Genomic DNA, 25,333 nt, shown 5'->3' on the forward strand with positions numbered 1-25,333 from the left:
TCCTGCAGGGCCTCGGGTCTCTCCATTTGTGTTACTTGAGGTTCAACAGCAACCTCCTCCATTATCTTCTGCACTTGCACTTGCAACAGGTTCCTGAGTTGGTTCCTGAATGGTTTCTATATAGGTATTCACCGCTTGTCCAAAGTTTTTAACTGCAACAGTCATCAAATCCATCTTCTCATCTCCAGACATTTTATTTATATGCTGTCCACCAGCAAAGTCTTCTGGGTGGTGAGCCTTGGAATGGTGACATACCTTGCATAGGGTATAATAATAATAATAATAATAATAATAATAATAATAATAATGAATTATTTATTGAAATTATATACCGCCCTATGCCCGCAGGTCTCAGTGTGGTTCACAGAAAATATCACAATATATAAAATCAAAATAAAAGACAATAGCCCAATAACACCCCCCACCAAAAGAGCCACATTTTAAATGGGCATAGGATGTCACTCAGATTAACCAAAGGCCTGGTTAAAAAGGAACGTTTTTGCCTGGTGCCTAAAGGTGTATGATGAGCAAGCGAAGTTCCATGAGGAGAGCATTCCACAGACGGGGAGCCACTGCAGAGAAGGCCCCGTTCTCGTGTTGCCACCTTCCGGACCTCTCAAGGAGGAGGTAAACAAAAGAACCTCAGGGTCTGGGTAGGTTCATATGGAAAGAGGTGGTCCTTGAGGTATTGCAGTCCTGAGCAGTTTAAGGCTTTATAGGTCAATACCAGCACTTTGAATTGGGCCCAGAAACTAACTGGTAGCCTGTGCAGTCGGACCAGGATCGGTGTAATATGCTCAAACTGTCTTGCTCCAGTGAGCGACTTGGCCAGTGAATTCTGCGCTAGCTGAAGTTTCCGAACCGTCTTCAGAGGCAGCTCTGCGTATTGAAGTAATCTGTTCTGTTAACCCCGCTTAGAGCAGACCCAGTGATATGTAATGGACGTAGCTAACTTAGGTTCGTCCATTTCCCTGGGTTGAACTTGTTCGGTTGCATTCCTGAGAGCACTTCACCGGGGCCACCCTAGCTGTCAGGGCTTTGTGGTTAGGCAGTAGCAAAGAGAGAGAGAGAGAGAGAGAGAGAGAGGATGTTTATGTGTGGGCTTACTCTGCCACTTAAAACTCCCCCTCTCCTATTCGGAGTAAAAGTGTGGGGCAAGCGTTTACCACAGGGTGACTTTCAGCAGAACCACTGGAGGGAGCCCCAAAACTGCTTCTGGATCTCCTGTGCAGCTTAAGGGCTGCCCACTTGGTTGCTGGTGCTAAGAAGGCGCTGTTGTCCTTTTTTAAAATAAGGCAGTGCTAAAGGCAGCTATCGCTTGATAGCCGTGTGCTTATGCTAGGTTCAAGTCTGCGGCTGGAGGAAGAAAGGAACTGATAGGCTTTTTACACTAATGGAGTGGAACTCCAATACGGGCTGACTCTCATTTGTTTCACCCTTGTTTCCATGCATGGCACGAGCGCCCCAGAGGATTCGTTTTCTCTCTCTCTCTCTCTCTCTGCGCCCGTTCCCCCCCCCCGGCTTTGAAATATTTCTGCCTTGGCACAGCAGCCAGAGATCATTATCCAGTGATGACTTTGTGCTCCGTTGACATTATCTATTATGCAGTTGTCACTTGCCTCGGCATCTGTGCTATCTGCTTCAGTTTAATGGGGATTGTTCAGCTCCCGAGTGAAGCCTCCTGCATATTTCCCCCCTGCCGCTCCCATTCTTCCAAGTGGATATTTTAAAGGGCTCTTTGTTATGTAAGAGCCTGACACATTTTCCCTCTTAGACGGGTGCTCGTAGCCTGACTGGTGAAACTCTTTCTTCCTTTCCCGTTCCGCTGATTAAACGCTGCCCGAGTACCTTTTTGTCTTTTCTGACACGTAATTATTACATTTCTCCTCCCTCCCCCCACCCCAGCGCTCATATATTCACTTCTCTATAGGTCTCTGTCACTTCCCTTCCCTGCTCCCTCCATTTTATTTTTTCTCAATCGGTCTTGCAAGTTCTCTGCCAGAGTTTCTAGACGTGTGGAGGATCCTGGGTTTCCGCTTTTGCTTCTTCAGGGGCAAGGACTTTTACTGATTTCCACATTCAAGGAATCCTCACTGCAGCAGCTCATATGCCGAAGGGTCTGCCACAAATCTCCAGTGTGCCAGTAGCCTTTTTTGGTGGGCAACCAGCTCAACCAGTACGGGGGGGGGGCAGCCAAACCTTTTGAGGCTTCCCACTCAGCCGCTGGAACAGTGCCTTGAAACAGGAATGGGACTGTTTCAGAACCTACTTAATGCTTTTGCGACAACCCCTAGCCCAGGAACAGAATAGTAGCTCTGTGTGTGTTTGTGCAGCCAGTTACAAAATGTTGGCTTTAAAGAGAGATATCTGTATTACTCAGTGCACCCCATGACCTATGTGCTGGGGATGGAGTGGAAAGCACAACTCCACAGGCTGAGCATTTTAAGCCTGAGCTTTCATCACTAGCCGACAGAACTGTTCAAAGATATGCCCAGGGGCAGCCAATCAGTACTCATGCTTTGCACGTGCGAGGGACTTTCTATTGCTTAAACCAGGCTTCCTCAAACTCGGCCTTCCAGACGTTATGAGACTACAATTTCCATCATCCCCGACCACTGGTCCTGCTAGCTAGGGATCATGGGAGTTGTAGGCCAAAAAACATCTGGAGGGCCGAGTTTGAGGAAGCCTATTGGGAGTCAAAAGCCCTTCCTAATCTACTGCAAACAACCTGGCAATCTACGCAGTCTCCCTGCCCTAGGACACAGCCAGCACACTCAGGTGACTTCCTGCTGCTGGGGCTGTGAATGCAGAGTTCAGTAGATTCTGGTTTTTTAAACATATGATTTATTCATTGTAGAGGTCCAGGTCTTTAACTTTGCGTATGATTCTTGAGTGCAAAGGTGACGTTCTGGCATTTGAAGACAAGCGTGCTGTACTGGTATACTGACCTCAGAACCCAAAACGGTTCAGTTTCTTGCTTTGTAATGTGACCTTGAGTCACCATGCACATGGCAGATAGCAGACCAGTTAAGAGCTGCCAAGTTGGTCTCTCCTGGCCATGACCTGTCAGAAGTTGAGAAGATGCCGGTGGTTATTGTAATTTCCTATTGATTAATCCCAAAGTAACAAGATGCACTCCTGCCAACCTAGCAGTTTGAAAGCAAGTCATAGCGCAAGTAGATAAATAGGTACCGCTCCGGCGGGAAGGTAAATGGCGTTTCCGTGCGCTGCTCTGGTTCTCCAGAAGTCATGCTGGCCACATGACCTGGAAGCTGTACGCAGGCTCCCTTGGCCAATAAAGTGAGATGACAACCTAGCGATCTACGCAGTCTCCCTGCCCTGGGACACAGCCAGCGCACTCAGGTGACTTCCTGCTGCTGGGGCTGGGGAGGCAGAGTTCAGTAGCAGCCTGGCACACTGCCCTTACTGATCCTCTTGCTGGGGAAACCGGTCCACCACTGCAAGGATCCCTGGGGGGGTCTACCCTATACAAGCACTTTTTAACTTTAAAAAAGCTGGAGGACGGCGGCTGGGGGCTTATGCAGTATTGTTGAGAGGACACCATATATTATATGCGGTTCTATAAATTGTAGGAAACACTTGGGCATAAATATTTGGAGAAGTGCATAGTAGTGGTTGCTACCCTAAGAATATGGGTAAGATTAAATACCTTATTTCATTTGGGCAGGTCTGCAACATATAATGCAGCTAAGGTCTACACGAGATCTGGCCTTCTCTGTAGTGGCTCCCCGTCTGTGGAATGCTTTCTCCAGGGAAGTTCACTTAGTGCCTTCATTGTACACTTTAGTCACCAGGCAAAAATGTTTCTTTTTAACCTGGCCTTTGGTTGATCTGATTTGCACCCTATGCCCTTTTAAAATGTGTTTTTTTTGTGTGTGGGGAGGCTATTGGGTTGTTGTTTTTATTTTTATTATGCATTTTGTGGTTTTATATCTTGATTTAATTCTGTGAATCACTCTGAGACCCCCGGGTATAGGGCGGTATATAATTAAATAATTAACAACAACAACAACTTAATTAATTCTCAGTGAAGACTGCTGCGCAGCTTGCCTAAAGCCATGCAGCCTCCCTTGAGATCGAAGATTCTGGTTTTTTTAACATATGATTTATTCATTGTAGAGGTCCAGGTCTTTAACTTTGCGTATGATTCTTGGGTGTTCAGCGTTTCCTCCGGTTGCTAACAGAATCCGTTCAGGAGGTCCGGCTGCATCCCGAGGAATTCGCAACCAGAGAACCGCTTCTGTGCATGAGCGCTGCACAATTTAGCGCTTATGTGCATGGCGCGTAAAGCGCTTCTGCGTATGCATGCACGGCGACACCCAGAAAAATACTTCCAGGTTTGCTGCGTTCGCATCCCAAAGTTTACGTATCCAGAGGGATACGTAAGCGGAGGTAAAGGTAAAGGGACCCCTGACCATTAGGTCCAGTCGTGGCCGACTCTGGGGTTGCGGCGCTCATCTCGCTTTATTGGCCGAGGGAGCCGGCGTACAGCTCCGGGTCATGTGACCAGCAGGACTAAGCCACTTCTGGCAAACCAGAGCAACGCACGGAAATGCCGTTTACCTTCCTGCCGGAGTGGTACCTATTTATCAACTTGCACTTTGACGTGCTTTCAAACTGCTAGGTTGGCAGGAGCAGGGACTGAACAACGGGAGCTCACCCCGTCGCGGGGATTCGAACCGCCGACCTTCTGATCGGCAAATCCTAGGCTCTGTGGTTTAACCCACAGCGCGGAGGTATGACCGTACAACTCATGTTTCTGCTTGAGCGCAACCTGTATTTTAAATACCGAACAGGGAGCGGGAGCGCCGGGAGCGGGAGCAGCACATCCAGGCCGTCCGGGAGCGGGACGAGAGGCAGAAGCTGCAGTGGGAGCGGGAGCGGCTGCAGTTCCAGCGGCAGCGTCTGGAGCGGGAGCGGATGGAGCGGGAGAGGCTGGAGCGGGAGCGGATGCACATCGAGCACGAGAGGAGGCGGGAGCAGGAGCGCATCCAGCGCGAGAGGGAGGAGCTGCGCCGGCAGCATGAACAGCTGCGCTACGAGCAGGAGCGCCGCTCGGCTTTGAGGCGGCCGTACGACACGGACGGGAGGTGAGGCGGCCGAGCTGTGCCTCGGGGAACTGTAGAGCTTGTGCTAAAGGCTGCTTCCCTGCAGCAAATCGCGAATACCCCGCTTTTTACCCAAATGCAGCAAAGCGTGTCAGTCATTTGAGCCGCCCCTTAAATTGAGGGTTGGGGTCTCCTCCTGGTCATACGGGGAGCAGGGAGGAGGGCTGCTTGTGGTTGGGAAGCCCCGCAGGTACGGAGCCAGAATAGAAATCAATGACCCAATAAATGAAGACGTAAGGCTGATTCTCCAAGCAGACTTGCTAAGATGTATAAGACTGAATCAGGTACGTACTGGAGATGCAATGAGACTAAGGGAACGTTCCTTCAAATGTGGTGGACCGGTAAAAGGGTATTGGGGGGAAAACCAACAAACACCCAGAGTCCTTTTCGTTGGGGATAATTCAGATGGAAATGCCCAGGTGTCAAAAAAGGTTATTTATGTATGCAACAACTGTGGCCCATGTTCTGTTAGCCCCAAAATGGAAAACGAGCGAGGTCCCAGCCAAAGAAGAATGGCAACTTAATTTGACGGAATTTGCGTCACTCGTTTTCCATTTTTGGCCAACAAAACATCTTAAACAGTTGGAATATGCGCAGCTGGCAGACATAACTTACAGAATAAGAGAACAAGAAGAACATTTGTTTAAAGAAGATTGGAAAATGTTTATTGAATATATGGGGAATAATTGTGTACACTTGAAAACGCGGGCAGCATTAAGATAAATTCAAAAGTGTAAATAAGTTTCGATGCAAGTAACAATGGAATACGGAATGGTTTAGTTTATATAAAATATGCAGGCATTTACGCTATGTAAAATGAACCATGGAAAGATTAGAAGGGAAGTCATTGATATTTTAAGGATGTCCAAATGAATATTCTAAATTGTAAAATGGAAAATTTAATATAAATATAATATAAATTATATTCAATAAAGATAAAGACGTAAGACTGAAGGCAAGATGCACGGCTGGTTCTAGTCTTGCTGCTTTCCAAAGGAGTCAGCCTGACTTAAGTACAGCTCAGAGAACTCTTTGCCAGGCTGATTTTTTATCCTACCTGACCCCTGCTACGTTCCTCCCGGGGAGATTGGCAGCAGAAAGAAAAGTCCTGGGAAAGCCACTGCTAGTATAAAACCATTATCAGTTTGTGCTGGAGATGTGCCCAGTTGCTTACAGACCCCTATGCACCCATCCTCTATTTTAGGAGGAGGAGATTAAAAAGCACTTCAGGAATTGGATTTTACTGGATTTTTACTTTTTAAAAAATAAATAAATAAATAATCTTATTTATGTTAGCAGAGATATCTTTGTGATGGATTATGTCTTGAAAAGCGGGGTATTTTTTTATCCAGTTTTGGAATGATAAGGTGCAGGATGCAATTCATCCACATGTTGTATTAGCAACAGTGTGATGATAATATTTTTTTTATTCACTTTTCTTGTTTTCTGCCTCTTCGTGTCTCTTAATATGGTTCTTTTTCATATGGATTTTTTTAAAAAACCTAAATATTCTTAAATTCTACGCCACCCTTTAATTTCAGGTTTGCAGAATTGCTGAGTTTTTTTTAAAAAAGTTTAATTTTAAAAAATACAAATGAAAAAAAAGAGTGCCAGTAAAAGCAGCCTGAAAAAAACAACAACCCAGAGCTGCCATTTCAAGAACTATGGGAGAAGCAGAAGGTCTCTTCCTGGTGCTGGAAGGCTAATGACCATCGGCAGGCCAGCTTCTCTGGATATGGGTGACGGAGTCAAGGAGTTGCTGAATCTGTTTCCCTTGCAGGCGGGACGACTCGTATTGGCCTGAAGCGAAGCGGGTGGCCCTGGATGATGGGTACCACTCTGACTTCAGTCGACCAGATCGCTTCCATGGCTTTGACCACAGAGACCGCAGCCGGTACCAGGACCACTCGGTAGACAGGTAGCGAAATCTTCCCTCCTGTGTCTTACATTGTCAGAAACCCAAGGCCACGCAGGGCCTGCCAGGTCAGGCTGGTGGCTCATCCAGACCAGCTCCCTGTTCTCATTGTGGCTGACCAGATGCCTATGTACAGTGGTGCCTCGCAAGACGAAAAGAATCCGTTCCGCGAGTCTCTTTGTCTTGCGGTTTTTTCGTCTTGCGAAGCAAGCCCATTAGCGGATTAGCGGATTAGCGCTATTAGCGGCTTAGCCGGATTAGCGGATCAGCTGATAAGCGGCTTAGCGGATCAGCTGATAAGCGGCTTAGCGGATCAGCTGATAAGCGGCTTAGCAGCTTAGCGGATCAGCTGATAAGCGGCTTAGCGGATCAGCTGATAAGCGGCTTAGCGGATCAGCTGTTAAGCGGCTTAGCGGATCAGCTGTTAAGCGGCTTAGCGGCTTGGGAAAAGGGGGGGAGGAAAAAACCCCCGCAGGAACTCGCAAGACATTTTCGTCTTGCGAAGCAAGCCCATAGGAAATTCGTTTTGCGAAGCACCTCCAAAACGGAAAACCCTTTCGTCTAGCGGGTTTTCCGTCTTGCGAGGCGTTCGTCTTGCGGGGTACCACTGTAATAATAATAATAATAATAATAATAATAATAATTATTATTATTATTATTATTATTATTATTATTTATACCTCGCCCATCTGGCTGGGTTTCCCCAGCCACTCTGGGCGGCTCCCAACAGAATATTGAAAACACAATCAAACATTAAAAACTTCCCTAAACAGGGCTGCCTTCAGACATCTTCTAAAAGTCAGATAGTGGTTTATTTCCTTGACATCTGTTGGGAGCAGGCGCCTCTACTGAGAAGGCCCTCTGCCTGGTTCCCTGTACCCTCGCGTCTCACAGGGAGGGAAGCCTGTGGGGGCCTGCAAGCAAGGCCCGGGCGCAAGAGCGCCCTCTCCTGCGGCTTCCTGTGTATTCAAAAGCGTTTACTGCCTCTGACCATGGAAATAACTGCACGGCTCATTGTGGTTCAAATGAGCAATGGAAACTTTTCGTGCTCTTCTTCCTCACTCATACGCAGCTCTTTAAGGAAGTGAGCATAGTTTAGTTGACAGACCAGGAACTCCCCAGTTCCAGCCCTGGCACCTGCATGTATGAGTGGGAGAGATACCCTTGTCTGAAACCCTGGAGAGCCAGTGCCAGTCAGGGAAGACAGTGCTGAACTAGATGGACCAAAGATCTGTCTCTGTTTAAGGCCCTTTCCTGTCTTCCTCTTTAAGCCAACCCTTCATTCAGAACTAGAATGTTTTTAGAGTCCCAGGCCCAACCCTAGCATCAGCAGGTTATGGGAAAGACCACTCTCTGCTCGAAATCCTGGATAGCTGCTGCCAGTCAGAGAAAGCAGTATGGAGCCAGGCGGATGAAGTGTCTGACTTAGATAAAGGCGGCTTCCTCTGCTCCTAGGCCACTTTGGGTTTTGGCTGTTTCACAGTTTTCGCTGTTCACCCAAAAATGTAAAGTGCAAAGGTGACGTTTTGGCGTTTGAAGACAAGCGTGCTGTACTGGTATACTGACCTCAGAACCCAAAACGGTTCAGTTTCTTGCTTTGTAATGTGTGGAACGACCTTGAGTCACCATGCACATGGCAGATAGCAGACCAGTTAAGAGTTGCCAAGTTGGTTTCTCCTGGCCATGACCTGTAAGAAGTTGAAAAGATGCCAGTGGTTATCGTAATTTCCTATTGATTAATCCCAAAGTAACAAGATGCACTCCTGCCAACCTAGCATTTCGAAAGCAAGTCAAAGTGCAAGTAGATAAATAGGTACCACTCTGGCGGGAAGGTAAATGGCGTTTCCATGCGCTGCTCTGGTTCGCCAGAAGCGGCTTAGTCATGCTGGCCACATGACCCGGAAGCTGTACGCCGGCTCCCTCGGCCAGTAAAGCGAGATGAGCGCCGCAACCCCAGAGTCAGTCACGACTGGACCTAATGGTCAGGGGTCCCTTTGCCTTTACCTTTAACAAGATGCACAGCAGCAGAATTTAGGAATATAGGGAACTGTCCCTGAGTCAGACTATGGTCCATGCATCTCAATACTGAATGCGCTGACTGCCAGCAGCTCTCCAGAGTTTCCCGGCCCACCTTGGGAATCGAACCAGGGCAACTGCATGCAAACCAGTGGCTCTACCACTAGGTGGCAGCCTGTCCCCTGCTTGTTTCCAAAGCTTACCCACCTATGTGCATTAACACGGATTTCCTCTTCCCTCCCAACCAGGAGAGAAAGTTCAAGAACTGTGCCAGATCGGGATGGACAGGTATGCCCATGCGAAGCAGTATTGTTATAAAAAATACTTTGATGTCCAAAAAGCTTGCACAATGGTTTATGGTCTTACGGTATGGGTTGGGAATTCCCAGGCTGTGAGCAGTAGGCTGAGGCAGTGCCACAAGCAATTTAATTCAGGCAAAGGCTGCAGCAAGCGGGAGACAAGTACCGTATTTTTTGCTCTATAAGACTCACTTTTTCCCTCCTAAAAAATAAAGGGAAATGTGTGTGCGTCTTATGGAGCGAATGCAGGCTGCGCAGCTATCCCAGAAGCCAGAACAGCAAGAGAGATTGCTGCTTTCACTGCGCAGCGATCCCTCTTGCTGTTCTGGCTTCTGAGATTCAGAATATGTTTTTTCTTGTTTTCCTCCTCCAAAACTAGGTGCGTCTTGTAGAGCGAAAAATACGGCAGCCACAGAGAGCTAACTGTCGCAACTCTGCATGATTCCTGCTCTGGCACTGCCTCACTCCATGCAACAGGGGTGTGTGCAATTCTCACACATGTGAGCATCGCTGGGATCATTTCACTCAATTTGTTTCTGGGGTGGGATCCTTGGAAAGCAGATAATCCTGACATAGTCTGAGAATAAATCCCATTAGGAATTCGTATGAAGTGTAACTCCACATTCTTGATGACAGCCTCGGCTGTCAGAGATTTGGGGATCCTGGTCAAGAAAGGCGATTTGGATTCTTGGAAAGAGAAACAGATTACAAGTAAAACGAAGGGACTACCTGCTGCTACGTGAGAGCTTTTGCGTGTCTTCCTGCGTAGGGACAGATTAAGAAGAACTGTTCTCGAGCCATGTTTTCCAGGCATGATCGCTTCCTGTTGGCTGCACCACATCCCAAATACCTGGAAAATCAGACTCAAAACACCAGCCTGTTATCCATAAGAGACAGGCACTAACATTCTACTTGTGTCTCTTCAGCGATTCCCACTGCTGAAGAGGCAAGCCTTTTTAAACAAGAACCAAAGACAGCCCGGGGACGCGGGTGGCGCTGTGGGTAAAAGCCTCAGCGCCTAGGGCTTGCCGATCGAAAGGTCGGCGGTTCGAATCCCCGCGGCGGGGTGCGCTCCTGTTGTTCGGTCCCAGCGCCTGCCAACCTAGCAGTTCGAAAGCACTCCCGGGTGCAAGTAGATAAATAGGGACCGCTTACTAGCGGGAAGGTAAACGGCGTTTCCGTGTGCGGCTCTGGCTCGCTAGATGCAGCTTGTCACGCTGGCCACGTGACCCGGAAGTGTCTCCGGACAGCGCTGGCCCCCGGCCTCTTAAGTGAGATGGGCGCACAACCCTAGAGTCTGTCAAGACTGGCCCGTACGGGCAGGGGTACCTTTACCTTTACCAAAGACAGCCTACACCTGGATAATGGTCTGTTCTCTTGGCAGTGGAGTGAACTGTTCGTAGCAGAGAGACCGCGAACCTCTGGCTTCATGTGTTCTTGAAGAAAAACATATATTTCAAATACCTTCTACCTCTGTTTTTCCAGCTAAAAAAATTGCTCTGGCCGGTTTGCAGCCACAATATGAAAAAGCAGCAATAATTAAAAGCAATAAGAACATGACATTATAAATATGCTGGAAGTGCAGCAGGCCAGACAAGAGTGGCAGATGATTTGTCTCAATTTGCACATGAGAAGCATAGCCAGGTTGGCTATTGCTCACACCTTGGGCAAGCCAGGGTCTAAGATCCCTTTATCCGGATCCCTGCCACAAAATTCTCATCGGCTGCTTCAGCACCACGGACTCTCTTTCATGTCCTTCTTCATTGCTTGATTGCTGAAGCGTCATCTCGGGTTTTGCGGAAGAGCCATCGCGGGCAAGGCAGAGAAAGGAGGATTAAAGCTGAAGGCCAATAGGGAAAGCTCCTGGATGCTGTAGGAAGATCCACTGCAGCCTTCCCAAGAAGTACAAGAAAACCCCGCTGGTGCATCTCTGTCCTTGTAGTCGGGTGGTGCGCTCTCTGAGCCATTGTGGTGACCAGGCTAGGGCAAGGATGGTTCACCGGTGGCCTATAGGCTGGAGCTATCCACCTGCCCCCATTTTTTGCAGATGGTAATGCCTTGTGCTTTACTCCAACTGTGTGGGCTTGCCTTTTCAGCACTACTCTGACGAGCGGCACGGAGGGCCTGACCGCCACTCGCGGGACAGCTGGGGAAGTTACGGGTCGGAGAGGAGGCTCAGCAAAGGGCGAGGGTTGCCTCTGCCGTCCCGGTGAGTGTCCGTACAGCAGAGCTGTCGCACGCCGGTGCCGTGTTAGAAACTTGGATATAGAAGCCGGGCACCAGGTGGCGCCTTAAACCTAGGTTGCAGTCACCACAACAGAATATCTTCGCCAGGGGATTGGACCGGATGTCGCTGGGGGCCTCTTCCTTCAGTGCTACAATTCTGCGATTCTATTGCCTCAACTGCACTGCTTGCTCTAATAATAATAATAATAATAATAATAATTTATTATTAATACCCTGCCCATCTGGCTGGGTTTCCCCAGCCACACTGGACGGCTTCCAACCAAATATTAAAAGCAATACAGCGTCAGACATTTAAAACTTCCTAAAGGGGGCCGTCTTTTAAAAGTAAAATAGTTGTTTATTGCCTTGACATCAGATGGGAGGGCGTTCCACAGGGCAGGCGCCACTACCGAGAAGGCCCTCTGCCTGGTTCCCTGTAACCGCACTTCTCGCAGCGAGGGAACCGCCAGAAGGCCCTCGGCGCTGGATCTCAGTGTCTGGCCCCAGAAGGAGAAACACAAATGGAAATGGTATTAACTGTGGACTAAACAGTGCTTTGTGAGTTCTGTTTTGGATGCCTGTGGAAAGCCTGCAGCACAGTCAAATATATCTGTACTCAGCCCTTCACTTAATTTTCCTTGATGCGATGATGGAGGTCTGTGTGTGAGTCAGCCAGGCTTGACGGAGCTGTCAGTTGCCCAGAAATCTCCATGTAGTTGGGGCTGCAGTTGGACACCTGCACTGGTAGTAAAACGCGCTTGGCACCTGGGGAATTTTGAACACTCTGCTAGTGTGCTGGGAAGTGGTGTGTGAATTCTTGTGTGCTTGGGCAGCACAGAACAGGCAACCTTGGTTTTCTAGCCCCTGGTAAGCCAGAAAAATCCAAGCAGTGTCTGGATGGTAGAGAACTGGGGTCTAAGGGCACAGGAGTGGTATTGCTAGCCAGCAGGAGATGCTTCTGGGAAGCCAACAAGTCATTGAAGGGAGACACAATGGCTCCCCTTTTGTTTTATCCCCAGCGCCTGGTACTCGGAGGTAGACTGCCTCTGAATGTTAAAATTGGATTTCACTAAACCATTTTAAATCTTAAGGCTGGCCTCTGCCCACACCCTAAGATCACCAGTGGAGGTCTTATGTTCTGTCATAAGGGAGCTGGACTCCCTCTTTGAGGTTCCCCTCCAGAGGTAACCTAAGTACACTGTCAAGGCTAGTCATATTTACGAGGAAATGTCACTAGCTTCCTTCCATGCTTGCTAATGGCACTCTTCTCTCTTTTGGGTGGGCGGCTCCCTCATCCAGAGACGGGCGCGACTGGGGAGATCACAGCCGCAAACTTGAAGGTCACCAAGACCGTTCCTGGCAGGGCAGTGTGGAAGAAGGGATCATCGGCCGGGAGCATGAAAGGTGGCAAGGTAAAAAGAAATCAAAGGAAACTTTGCAGGGCGCTCCCCTCTCTACCTTCGAAATGTTTTGTTTCCAACAAGCACAGTTCAGCGGTGCATTTCAGAACCAAGGGCAAGGGTGGCACAGTCAGGGGAGCGAAGTGTTCCCTGGTGGGTTTCCCACTTCCTGAGGCTCAGCATGTCTGATTCAGGCCTGTAATTGAAAAAAAGTTAATTGTAACAAGCCCCATTTGTAGGCGCGCCGCTAACGGCTCCCAAGAGCCTAGGGCTGGAGTTGGGTGGTGACGTGTGTGGAGCAAAAACTTAAACACACTGCAGCGTTCCCCCCAACATAGACCAGAGGCAGTTGTGCTTCATTCAGCAGAGTTTTACTACTGCTGAAGGCAAATGAGCATAGAGGTCACAAATCCAATACATTCAAGATTGGCACAGTCCATAAGAAGAAGAAGAAGAGTTTGGATTTGATATCCCGCTTTATCACTACCCGAAGGAGTCTCAAAGCAGCTAACAATCTCCTTTCCCTTCCTCCCCCACAACAAACACTCTGTGAGGTGAGTGAGGCTGAGAGACATCAGAGAAGTGTGACTGGCCCAAGGTCACCCAGCAGCTGCAGGTGGAGGAGCAGGGAATCGAACCCTGTTCACCAGATTATGAGTCTACCGCTCTTAACCACTATACCACACTGGCTCTCAGAAACTCAGTTGCAGCAGACTTATCTTAAATTTAACTTACAGCTTATATAAACCTTAACACTACATACAGAACAGAACACTGCACCAGAACAAAGAGATAGAAGGAGGAAATGAGAAACCCAGCCTCCTCCAGCCCTGACTATTATAGTCAGCATGACCTTGACAGAAAGGATAACAGAACCAGTTTCAACCAGCTGTACTTGGCTTCCCAGAAGGAATAACCCAGACAAGAACTTCCTGCCTGTTTCTTTCACATAGAAAGAAACCACCTAGAACACTCTTGAATTAAGCAGAATAGGAAAGATCTCAACACATCAGATCAATACTTTCTGTACTAAGAAATGCAAACCGACAGGTGGAAGACCCCCTCTCTAAATGCACAAAAGAGGCCCCAGGTTTAAAGGGCAGACAGCTGGTGATGAAAGACTCCCTGAGATAGACCCTGGCCATCTGCTGGCCACCAGAGTCAGGCCACACTAGGCTAAATGGACAAATTAATCGACAGGGCAGCTTCCTGCATTCTCTTGGAGACGAAAGGAGATTGACCACAGGTGTATGAGCCAAACCTTGAACTGTGTGCAGAAGTCAGCTGGAAAGCCAGTGTGCAGAGAGCTTGAATACCAGAGCATCATCCTGGTTAGACATGGGAAGATTAGAGTTTGAATCCTTCCTCAGCCATAAAGCACACTGAGTGATCTTGGGCCTGTCGCCGTTTCATAGCGTAACCTAAGCACGAGAACCACGAATGCTGCCTTGGGGGTATAAAAGGTAAAGGGACCCCTGACCATTAGGTCCAGTCGTGGCCGACTCTGGGGTTGCGGCGCTCATCTCGCTTTACTGGCCGAGGGAGCCGGCATACAGCTTCCGGGTCATGTGGCCAGCATGACTAAGCCACTTCTGGCGAACCAGAGCAGCGCATGGAAACGCCGTCTACCTTCCCGCCGGAGCGGTACCTATTTATCTACTTGCACTTTGTGCTTTCGAACTGCTAGCTTGGCAGGAGCCTTGGGGGTATAGAAAAGCACAAATAAATGAAACATGGCAACGCAATCCTAACCATGTCTACCCAGAAGTAAGTCCTACTGAATTCAGGGTAAGGGCAAGGGTGGTTGGGACTGCAGGCATTTGTTAAAAAAATTAAACAATACAATAATTCCTTAGTGACTTGTTCCCTCCCGCCTCCCTGCCCCATTCTTTTCATTTCTTAGCTGGTGAGAGGAGTGCCCCTGCTCAGTCAGGGCCTGGCCATGTGATAAACAGAGGAGGAATGTCGGGGTAAGAGTTACTTGAAAGGGTTTTGCTTCTCCCCGCCCTGCAAAAACCCCACATTACTTCTGCCGAGAGTTTGAAGGGGCTTTGGATTGTGGTTGAAATATTTTAAGTCATAGTTGTTCTCTTTGTTAGGTAATAGATAGGTTTGTGTGCACATGCAAAAGACTTTGGGGTGGGTGGCGATGACCCAGTGGCCTCTTAGCACGCATGCTTGGTCAGGAAAAATGTATGGATTAAGAAACCTGGAGGCCAGGATTTTAAAGACTGCCCTTTGAACAGTGGAATGGGGGCTTCTTGGGTTGTTTTTATTTTTATTATGTAGTCTGTGTTTCTTATATATATTGGAATTTTATGTTGTGAACCGACCTGAGATCTGCGGGTATTGGGTGGTATACAAATTTAATAAAGAAACAAAATTAATTAAGGAGGGTGCAGGGTGTTGCACTGAGCCCTTGAGCAGGAAGTCAACTTTCTGCTTCTTGTCCTCAGGCGCGGAGGGTTCGTGCAGGGTGCCGCCCCAGCTCCAGTGGCACAGGGAGCCAGTCTGCCAAGCAGTTTTGCCAGCCCAGATAGAACAAGCCGCCCCAGCGACCCTCGATTCACCCGGCGCTATTGAGGACTTTTTGCTTCTTCGCCACGGCGCGGCAACTGCATCGAATTTTGATTCCTGGTCATCGCCTTGAACTTTTGCCAACTGAAACGAAACCACAGCGCCCTATCTTAAAGCTTGCGTATGACGTGAACTCAAGTGTGTTTTGTTGCCTCCCATCCCCCCCCAACGTGTTCTTAGCAGGACACCAGTCAGTTGTTTCGGAGGAAACATTCCATTTTCCATGAACAATAAATCTGTATTGCACTTGTGAAGTCTCTAACTCTGATTGGCTGAGCCGCCGCCATAGCTCAGAAGGTTCAGAGAGCTTTAGGAGTTTCTTCCCAGTCCAGCCTCTGTGAGGGTGGTCAGTATGGTTGGGAATAAAACTTGCATGGCACGGCAGTGAGGACTAGGGAGAAGTCTGGGAAGAGTGAAGGAGAGCTCAAAGGCAGACGGGAGCTTGAGAATTAGAGGAGTGTTTAGGAACGCAGGACCCTGAAGAAACTTTGCAGCCATTCAAGATCAGGAGAAGTTACCGTATTTTTTGCTCTATAATACTCACTTTCCCCCTCCTAAAAAGTAAGGGGAAATGTGTGTGCGTCTTATGGAGCGAATGCAGGCTGCACAGCTATCACAGGAGCCAGAACAGCAAGAGGGATTGCTGCTTTCACTGCGCAGAGATCCCTCTTGCGGTTCTGGCTTCTGAGATTCAGGATATTTTTTTTCTTGTTTTCCTCCTCCAAAAACTAGGTGCGTCTTGTGGTCTGGTGCGTCTTATAGAGCGAAAAATACGGTACATCCCCTGTAGGGATTGGAGGAAACTGGTGGTTTCTAGCGTTGCAGAATATCAAGTCTTGGTTGCCTATGTGAGGAAGAGAGAACGGGGAAAACAAACTTGTGAGAATATTCTTGGTTTTAACATAACCTCTTCCATTTGGGATACCAGATGTAACATCCTAGCTGTGAAAGCTCCAGGCCTCTGAAGCCTTTTCTGTGAGATGGTTCTAATTTTATTTATATCTGCTTGTGGAACTGGGGGGGGGGGGGACGGGACACCAAGCCAGACCAGACCACTGTTTGGATTTGATTTGCAAGCCTGTGTCCTGCTTGCCCCACCTGTACCCTACTTTGGAAGCTGCTTGCAATAAGCAAAATCTAAAATTCTCTGGGGAGGGGGAAAAAATGAAGCTAGCAACAACAGAAATCTTAATCCTCAGGGAATGTGGAAGAGGTTTAAGCAGTGCTCTAAACAAAAAGTTGAAGTCTCTAAAGAAAGTTTAGTGTTAGGCAGGTGGTCCTTTTCTGGAAAAGGATTGAAAGACGCATCCCAAATATTCTGTTCTTTGCAAAAGGGTTTGCCTAGTGCTACACAAGACAGAACTGTGGTTTGACTAGGGTGTATTTGCTGGTAAGGTAAAGGTAAAGGGACCCCTGACCATTAGGTCCAGTCGTGGCCGACTCTGGGGTTGTGGCGCTCATCTCACTTTACTGGCCGAGGGAGACGGCATACAGCTTCCGGGTCATGTGGCCAGCATGACTAAGCCGCTTCTGGAGAACCAGAGCAGCATACAGAAATGCCGTTTACCTTCCCGCCAGAGCGGTACATATTTATCTACTTGCACTTTGACATGCTTTTTAACTGCTAGGTTGGCAGGAGCAGGGACCGAGCAACGGGAGCTCACCCCGTCATTGCGGGGATTCGAACCGCCCAACTTCTGATCGGCAGGTCCTAGGCTCTGTGGTGTAACTCACAGCGCCACCCGCGTCCCTGTTACTTGCTGGTAATTTTGGTTGCATAAGTGCCTCTTCTAGTGCTGTGCTTGCAAGTAAAGCCTGTGTGAGTGGGGAAGAATGCACAGACCTCTGCGCGCCCCCTTTGCTGCCACCCTGGTTGCCTGGTCAGAGGCTGAAAGTCCGACTTGTGGAACTACCCGGTAGAGCCTCAGTGCATTATTTGGAAGCCTGGATTATTTGGGTTCCAAACTGCACGGTGTGCCACCCTAAATTAGGGGAGGCTCCCTGCTTCCGACCACCATTCTACAGGAGGTTGAGGAGCAGTGCTTTGTGCATTTCCCCCACTCCTTGTTCGAGTGAACAAAATGGCTTTCTGAGTTCCCTTCCCCTGAGTCTGATCTAGCTTGGTCAGGGGAACCAACCCCCAGCTTAGTGAAGCCATCACAAGGGCAAGGGTTTTGACAGCACCTCCCCTGGGCAGCTAGCAATCCATACCCTCTATTCCTTTTTCACTGTTACCTTGGCTTTTCCTCTCCCCCCACCCAATTTGCAAACCTGCCAGTAGGGATTCACCTGCTTTAAAAATTCTTGGTAAGACTCCTCGTCTCCACTAAGCGCTTAATAATACACATATAAAAGTAGAATTGTCTGTGCTGTCGGATTACTTCTTAACTTGGTTACGACTTAACCTGTACGAGATTAAAAGCAAACCCCCAAATCCTAAACCTCTTTATGCTCCAATTCTCCACGTTAAGCGGAAGTGAAAAGTGGAGCCGCTTGGAAGAAACAGGCGGTCAAAATGCACAAAAGGCCACTCTTGCAAAAAAAATAAATCACCTTGTGGCGTCTCAGGTGGAGCTGTGTGAAATGTGCAAAAGAAGGATTTTGGGTCTGTGTGTGTTGAGTGTTGCAATTTGTTCAGTTACATTTTTGACAGGTGAAAGTGCCTTCTCATTTGCAGCTTCTCATTTGCAGGGTGCTAACCCCCCGCTAGGGACGCGGGTGGCGCTGTGGGTAAAAGCCTCAGCGCCTAGGGCTTGCCGATCGAAAGGTCGGCGGTTCGAATCCCTGCGGCGGGGTGCGCTCCCGTTGCTCGGTCCCAGCGCCTGCCAACCTAGCAGTTTGAAAGCACCCCCGGGTGCAAGTAGATAAATAGGGACCGCTTTCTAGCGGGAAGGTAAACGGCGTTTCCGTGTGCGGCTCTGGCTAGCCAGAGCAGCGATGTCACGCTGGCCACGTGACCCGGAAGTGTCTCCGGACAGCGCTGGCCCCTGGCCTCTTAAGTGAGATGGGCGCACAACCCTAGAGTCTGTCAAGACTGGCCCGTACGGGCAGGGGTACCTTTACCTTTAACCCCCCACTGCCCGCTTCTGATGCTGCGCATGTGTGTATGTTCCTGTTCCGATTCATGTGCATGGATGCTAGGGCCTGCCAGTGTGCACAGCTTGCTACTTGGGATGCAGCTAGTGATGTTTATTTTTGAACTGCTGAGGGCAGCTTGCGGTGGAGAACCTGTGGGGCTCATTCCTCAAGTGGAGATTCAGCAGCAGAGAGGGTGAGAGGAAGGCGGAGGGGTGGTACAAAGAGAGATGGGGTGGCACGGGGGGGGGCGGTTGGGGAGAGACAGTCCACCCAACAGTAGCTGGGGCTTTCTAATAGACTCACACTTTGTGGGCCAACTGCCATTCATAGGGCGACAAGTCCACAAACCCATGCATGTTTACTTGGGATTACATATAACTGCATTCACTTATACTTTTTCTTTTTTTTACCAACAACCAAAACACAAACAGTGAAACTCCCCCAGGCGACTGATACATTGGGTATACATAATCAACAATAACATATTCAAATCAACCATATGTACAGTTTTATATACGTTAACACTCCTCCATCCACAAGGTTTATTTAACTTTTAACATTTTAATTGCCCCAAATTGTTCAAACCTACCCAAATAATCCAATATCTTCTCAAACCAATTCTCCCCTTTCTCACTGACCTTAAATGATTTCATTCTGTGTATCTTCACAGTTAGATATTCTAAAATTATAATATTATCAGTTTTTTCCTCCGTTGGAAAAACGCAAAACAATTGAGTTGTGGATGCTCATCTAGACAGGTAAAGGAGAAAGGTAGAAAGGTAAAGGACCCCTGGACAGTTAAGTCCAGTCAAAGGCAGCTATGGGGTTGTGGCGCTCCTCTCGCTTTCAGGACGAGGGAGCCGGTGTTTGTCCGCAGATGGAACACCGTGATGGAAACCAGAACGCACGGAAATGCTGTTTACCTTCCTGCCAGAGCGGTACCTATTTATCTACTTGCACTGGCATGCTTTCGAACTGCTAGGTTGGCAGGGGCTGGGACAGAGCAGCAGGAGCTCACTCCGTCGCGGGGATTTGAACGGCCGACCTTCTGATCGACAAACCCAAGAGGCTCAGTGGTTTAGACCATAGCGCCACCTGCACCCCCCTAATGCAGTCCAGAAGGGTCCACTCCCACAGAATGATCTGGACTAGGCTTTGAGAGTTTCTTTAATCTTGCATTTGCTCTGCTCCTAACTTAACGGCCCTCCCTGCTGCATCCATTGCAACAGCCTCCCTGTTTTCATTTGCAAAATATTTAGTGGGGTGAGGGAAGCTTGAGATCGGGTGATCTCATCGACTCCTGAGATTCCCCCCACCCTATCCAGCTATTTCCAGACCCACCGCCAGATGTCAGTGTGGATTAACAAATCTGCTTCTTGACTTGCATATATCTTATCTTTTATTGCAAGGAGTGTTGCAATCGAATTCTCCCTATCCCTCCCCCCCACACCCTTTGCACAAATGAATTAAGCAGCTAAGCTACTCCATCTAACTGCAAGAATAGCAGTCATTCAAGGAAGCTCCCCAAAGCGGTCAGAACGAGCGATGTAAGAGGCGTAAGCTTCTTAATTCATTCTCTGTTGCAGTCAAGGTAAAATACGCTGTCCTAATCTCCATTCTACTTACTCCCCCCTTTTTTTATTCTATAGCACTTCAGTTAAAGCACTTTGATCATATTAGCTTGGCCATCTTACGCTATGGAGTTAGACCAATGTACTGTCCTCAGGTTTAAGACTCTGTGCTATGGTTTGGTTTGGTTAAGAAAGTAAACTGAAGTGCAGAGTGTTTGAGGATGGGCACATTTGCAGGGAAACCAAAATGCTTGTTTACAAAGCTATTGTACTACCAACATTACTGTATGCGTGTGAAACATGGATCACTTATAAACGCCATCTCCAGCTCCTTGACAGATTCCATCAACAGTGTCTCTGAAAATTTTAACACATCACTTGGGAAGTCAGGCGAACTAATCTGCATTAAGATGAGATATGGATGAGCCCTTATCTTTCTTTTCCTTCCCTTTACCTCAGTTTCCCTTCTGACATCTGCCTTCCCCCCTTCTTCTGTAAAATACCCGTCCGAAGGAGCTGCTGCCAGCCCATGTTGACAGTCCTGATCCCGTATAGGAGGCTCTGCTATTTAAGGTGGCTCTTGTTTTTAGTGATATATGTGCTATATTTGATAAACCATGGGTTTTTTATCGTCAGCTACCTTGGAGGGCCTTCTGGGGCTAAGAAATGTGGGAGGTAGATCTAGGCGAAATTTTAAAAAATATAAACAGGCCCCAACAACGCTCTGTCGGTGTTGACAATTGTTGACTATTTTTATACAGCAGCTTTAAACTCAGTTTTGCACTTGCTGACAACTGTTTTAATTGGATTTTTTTTGGCATTATTATCATTATTTTTACATTTGCCTCGTGAACCTGTTTGGAAAGGTTGTTGATAGATGCGGTAAATGAACTTAAACGAAAGCAGGCTTCCTTGACAAGGTGCCATCCGAAGGGTGTGGGAGATTGCCGGGTTTATTCCTGGCTCAGTCTGCCTGGATTCGGGGGCCTCTTGACTTAAGGGGTGGAGCCTGGGAGGCAAGGGGTGGAGCCTCACACCTGCCAATCACCGCCAGTCACCTGCCAGTTGCTTTTGCCAGTGCAGTTTGAAATCAAACTGCATGGGCAAAAGGCACGGAGCCTTGCAAGCACCTTGCAAACCTGGCTTTTGGTGTGTGTGTCGCTTGGGGGTGGAAATAGCTTCCACATCCAAATCAGGCCCGCTGGTGATCCTTTTAATATATATATATATATATATATATATATATATATATATATATATATATATATATATATATATAAGGGACGCAGGTGGCGCTGTGGATTAAACCACAGAGCCTAGAGCTTGCTGATCAGAAGGTCGGCGGTTCGAATCCCCGTGATGGGGTGAGCTCCCATTGCTCGGTCCCTGCTCCTGCCAACCTAGCAGTTCGAAAGCACGTCAAAGTGCAAGTAGATAAATAGGTACCGCTCCGGTGTAAAGGTAAACGGCGTTTCCGTGCGCTGCTCTGGTTCGCCAGAAGCGGCTTAGTCCTGCTGGCCACATGACCCGGAAGCTGTACGCCGGCTCCCTCGGCCCATAAAACAAGATGAGCGCCACAACGCCAGAGTCGGCCACGACTGGACCTAATGATCAGGGGTCCCTTTACTTTTACCGTTACTATTTCAGACACATGGTTCATATATTTAGATATATGTGCATTTATGAATATTCGTTCTATATTTGAGACTTTAAAATTCTTATAACACTACTCTGTCAGTGGCTCTCCATGGAAGCCGGACAGCAAGCTTGTTTTCTGCTGCTCCGAAGCGTAGGCCCCGAGTCAACAGATCCAAGTGACAAGAAATGTAAAGTAAAGGTAAAGGGACCCCTGACCATTAGGTCCAGTTGTGACCGACTCTGGGGTTGCGGCGCTCATCTCGCTTTATTGGCCGAGGGTGCCAGCATACAGCTTCCGGGTCATGTAGCCAGCATGACTAAGCCGCTTCTGGCGAACCAGAGCAGCGCACGGAAATGCCATTTACCTTCCCACTGGAGTGGTATCTATTTATCTACTTGCACTTTGACGTGCTTTCGAACTGCTAGGTTGGCAGGAGCAGGGACCGAGCAACGGGAGCTCACCCCGTCGCGGGGATTCGAACCACCAACCTTCTGATCGGCAAGTCCTAGGCTCTGTGGTTTAACCCACAGTGGCACCCGTGTCCTGACAAGAAATGAGATTCCCACTAAACCTTGGGAAGAACTTCCTGGCTGTAAGAGCCATTTGACAAGCGGAACAGGCGACTTCGGAAGGTGGTGGTCTTCTCCTTCGTCGGAGTCCGGCTGGTCAGGGATTCTTGAGCTCTGTGACCCCTCCAGTTGGGGTTGGGCTAGATGACCCCTCGGTGTCCCTTCCAACTCCACAAGTCTAGGATTCCACTTTAGCATTGCCTCCACCCTGCGGGCCGATGTGTGGCTCAGGGAGGGCTCCCGCCCCCTCCCCCTCCTTGCCCTTTCCAGGACTTGGAGATGAAGAACGAGGAAAAAAATTGGGGTATCGAGATGGCGCCTTTATTAATATTGATGCAGTGTGTCCCCCCCGCTAGAGATATCGGTGTGTTATCTCTCACCGGCTGCCTCCTTTTTAAATTGCTTCCCTTGTTTTCCTAATGTATGCTCCCCCTGCGATGCGCAGACCTGTCTCTTGTTTGTCTTCCTGATGGGGAAAAAGCATTAAGTCAATAAGGTTGGTTTTGATTTGTAAATAACGCCCAGGCGCAGTGTGGGGAGAGAGAGGTTCACTTGCACTAATGTTAGGCTCGTCCTTCTGATTCCGAAGCAGGCTGGGGACTCACAGTGTGTGTGTGTGTGTGTGTGTGTGCGTGTGTGTGTGTGTGTGTGTGTGTGTGTGTGTGAGAGAGAGAGAGAGAGAGAGAGAGAGAGAGAGAGAGAGAGATGGAACATCTAGGCACTCCCGTCTTCCACTGCCTCCTGCAGCTTGGCCAAACTCATGTTCGTAGCTTCAAGAACACTGTCCCACCATCTTGTCCGCTGTTGTCCCCTTCTCCTTGGTTTGCTTAAGAAAAGATTTCCTTCAAAGAATAACATGCTGTAAAATTTCAAATCGCTTTTCCAAAGTTTTCCCCAGCATCAACCCAGGTTGTTGATCTCCCATCAGCCCCAGCCAGAAGGACCAATGGCCAGGGATACAGGCCAGTCCCTTGTCACTGCATGTGACACTCTGAGACAGACTCTCCCTAGAAGGGGAAAAAATGGAGGCAGTGAGAGATTTTGCTTACTTGGGCTCCATGATCACTGCAGATGGTGACAGCAGCCACGAAATTAAAAGACGCCTGCTTCTTGGGAGAAAAGTGATGACAAACCTAGACAGCATCTTCAAAAGCAGAGACATCACCTTGCCAACAAAGGTCCGTATAGTTCAAGCTATGGTTTTCCCAGTAGTGATGTATGGAAGTGAGAGCTGGACCATAAAGAAGGCTGATCGCCGAAGAATGGATGCTTTTGAATTATGGTGCTGGAGGAGACTCTTGAGACTCCCATGGACTGCAAGAAGATCCAACCTCTCCATTCTGAAGGAAATCAGCCCTGAGTGCTCACTGGAAGGACAGATCCTGAAGTTGAGGCTCCAATACTTTGCCCCCCTCATGAGAAGAGAAGACTCCCTGGAAAAGACCCTGATGTTGGGAAATATGGAGGACACAAGGAGAAGGGAGGACGAGATGGTTGGATAGTGTTCTCGAAGCTACCAGCATGAGTTTGACCAAACTGCGGGAGGCAGTGGAAGACAGGAGGGCCTGGTGTGCTCTGGTCCAGGGGGTCACAAAGAGTCGGACACGACTAAACGACTAAACAACAACAACATTCTTTGAAGGGAAACTACTTGAAAATGATTTACAGGTGGTATTTAACTCCCGAGTAGGCTTGCTAAGGTGTATAAGACTGAATCAGATAAGTGCTGGAGATGCAAGAAAGCGGAGGGGACATTCTTTCAACATGTGGTGGACTTGTAAAAGGGTAAAAGAGTATTGGGAAATGATATATAATGAATTGAAAAAAACGTTTAAAAGTACTTTCCCAAAAAACAAACAAACCAGAGTTTTTTTCCTTGGGGATAATTCGGACTGACATTCCCAGGTGTCAAAAAAAAGGTTATTTATGTATGCCACTACTGCGGCCCATGTTTTGTTAGCCCCAAAACGGAAAACAAGCAAAGTCCCACCCCCATCGTCCTGCCTGGACACTGAGGTCCAGCGCCGAGGGCCTTCTGGCGGTTCCCTCATTGCGAGAAGCAAAGCTACAGGGAACCAGGCAGAGGGCCTTCTCGGTGGTGGCGCCCGCCCTGTGGAACGCCCTTCCAGCAGATGTCAAAGCGATAAACAACTACCTGACATTCAGAAGACATCTTAAGGCAGCCCTGTTCAGGGAAGTTTTTAACGTGTGATATTTTACTGTATTTTTGGTTTTTATGGAAGCCGCCCAGAGTGGCTGGGGAGGCCCAGCCAGATGGGCGGGGTATAAATAATAAATTATTATTATTATTATTACAAAGAGGAATGGCAACTTAAGTTGACGGAATATGCATCGCTCATTTCCCAATTTTAGCCAGCGAAACATGGGCCACAGTTGTTGCCTACGTAAATAACCTTTTCTGACACCTGGGAATTTCAGCCTGAATTATCCCCGGCAGAAAGGACTCTGGTTTATTGCAGAAAGTAATTATAAACAGTTTTTTTTCAATTCATTATAAATCATTTCCCAATACTCCATTACCCATTCACCAAATATGAAAGAAAACGACTATTTAAAGCGTCCAGTTCATGTTAATATCCACCTTCTTCACTTTCTGTCAGACCATATGTCTTTTTAGTATTGCTGTCTCATTCGCTTCATCCTCCCATGAGAAGTCCAAGGGGGAATCCCAGTTTTTTAAAAATTATTATTAAGGCGTACCTCCGTTAATTCCCATCACCGGCCATCGCTCGGCTTCACTGAATGCCCACAAGTTATGAGAGAGGGAGAAATAAAATTCCGTTATCAGTTTTTGCTGCCCCCATATTTAAGATCTCGCTTTTGGGGCTCCACATTTCTCCACCAGAAAAGGACCTTGTAGGAAGGAGCCCTCTCCCTTTGTGACCCCAGACTT

The 25,333-nt window shown here is 48.2% G+C and overlaps 1 protein-coding gene across 4 annotated transcripts in view; it reads left to right on the plus strand.

Moving 5' to 3' along the window:
* LOC128405610 (scaffold attachment factor B1-like) overlaps positions 1–15,816 on the plus strand; it is a 36,579-nt gene extending 20,763 nt beyond the window's left edge. For 3 of the 4 annotated variants that reach the window (XM_053372411.1, XM_053372413.1, XM_053372414.1), the window contains 7 exons: positions 4,818–5,111; positions 6,910–7,047; positions 9,309–9,348; positions 11,456–11,568; positions 12,885–12,997; positions 14,889–14,955; positions 15,442–15,816. In XM_053372411.1, coding sequence (XP_053228386.1) covers positions 4,818–5,111; positions 6,910–7,047; positions 9,309–9,348; positions 11,456–11,568; positions 12,885–12,997; positions 14,889–14,955; positions 15,442–15,568 — 892 coding nt within the window. In that variant the 3' untranslated portion in view covers positions 15,569–15,816. The remainder of the gene's footprint in view (positions 1–4,817; positions 5,112–6,909; positions 7,048–9,308; positions 9,349–11,455; positions 11,569–12,884; positions 12,998–14,888; positions 14,956–15,441) is intronic. The other variant, XM_053372412.1, reaches the window with a different exon arrangement.
* Positions 15,817–25,333: the final 9,517 nt, after the last annotated feature.

Source organism: Podarcis raffonei, chromosome 18, assembly GCF_027172205.1.
Source record: "Podarcis raffonei isolate rPodRaf1 chromosome 18, rPodRaf1.pri, whole genome shotgun sequence".
NCBI lineage: Eukaryota > Metazoa > Chordata > Lepidosauria > Squamata > Lacertidae > Podarcis > Podarcis raffonei.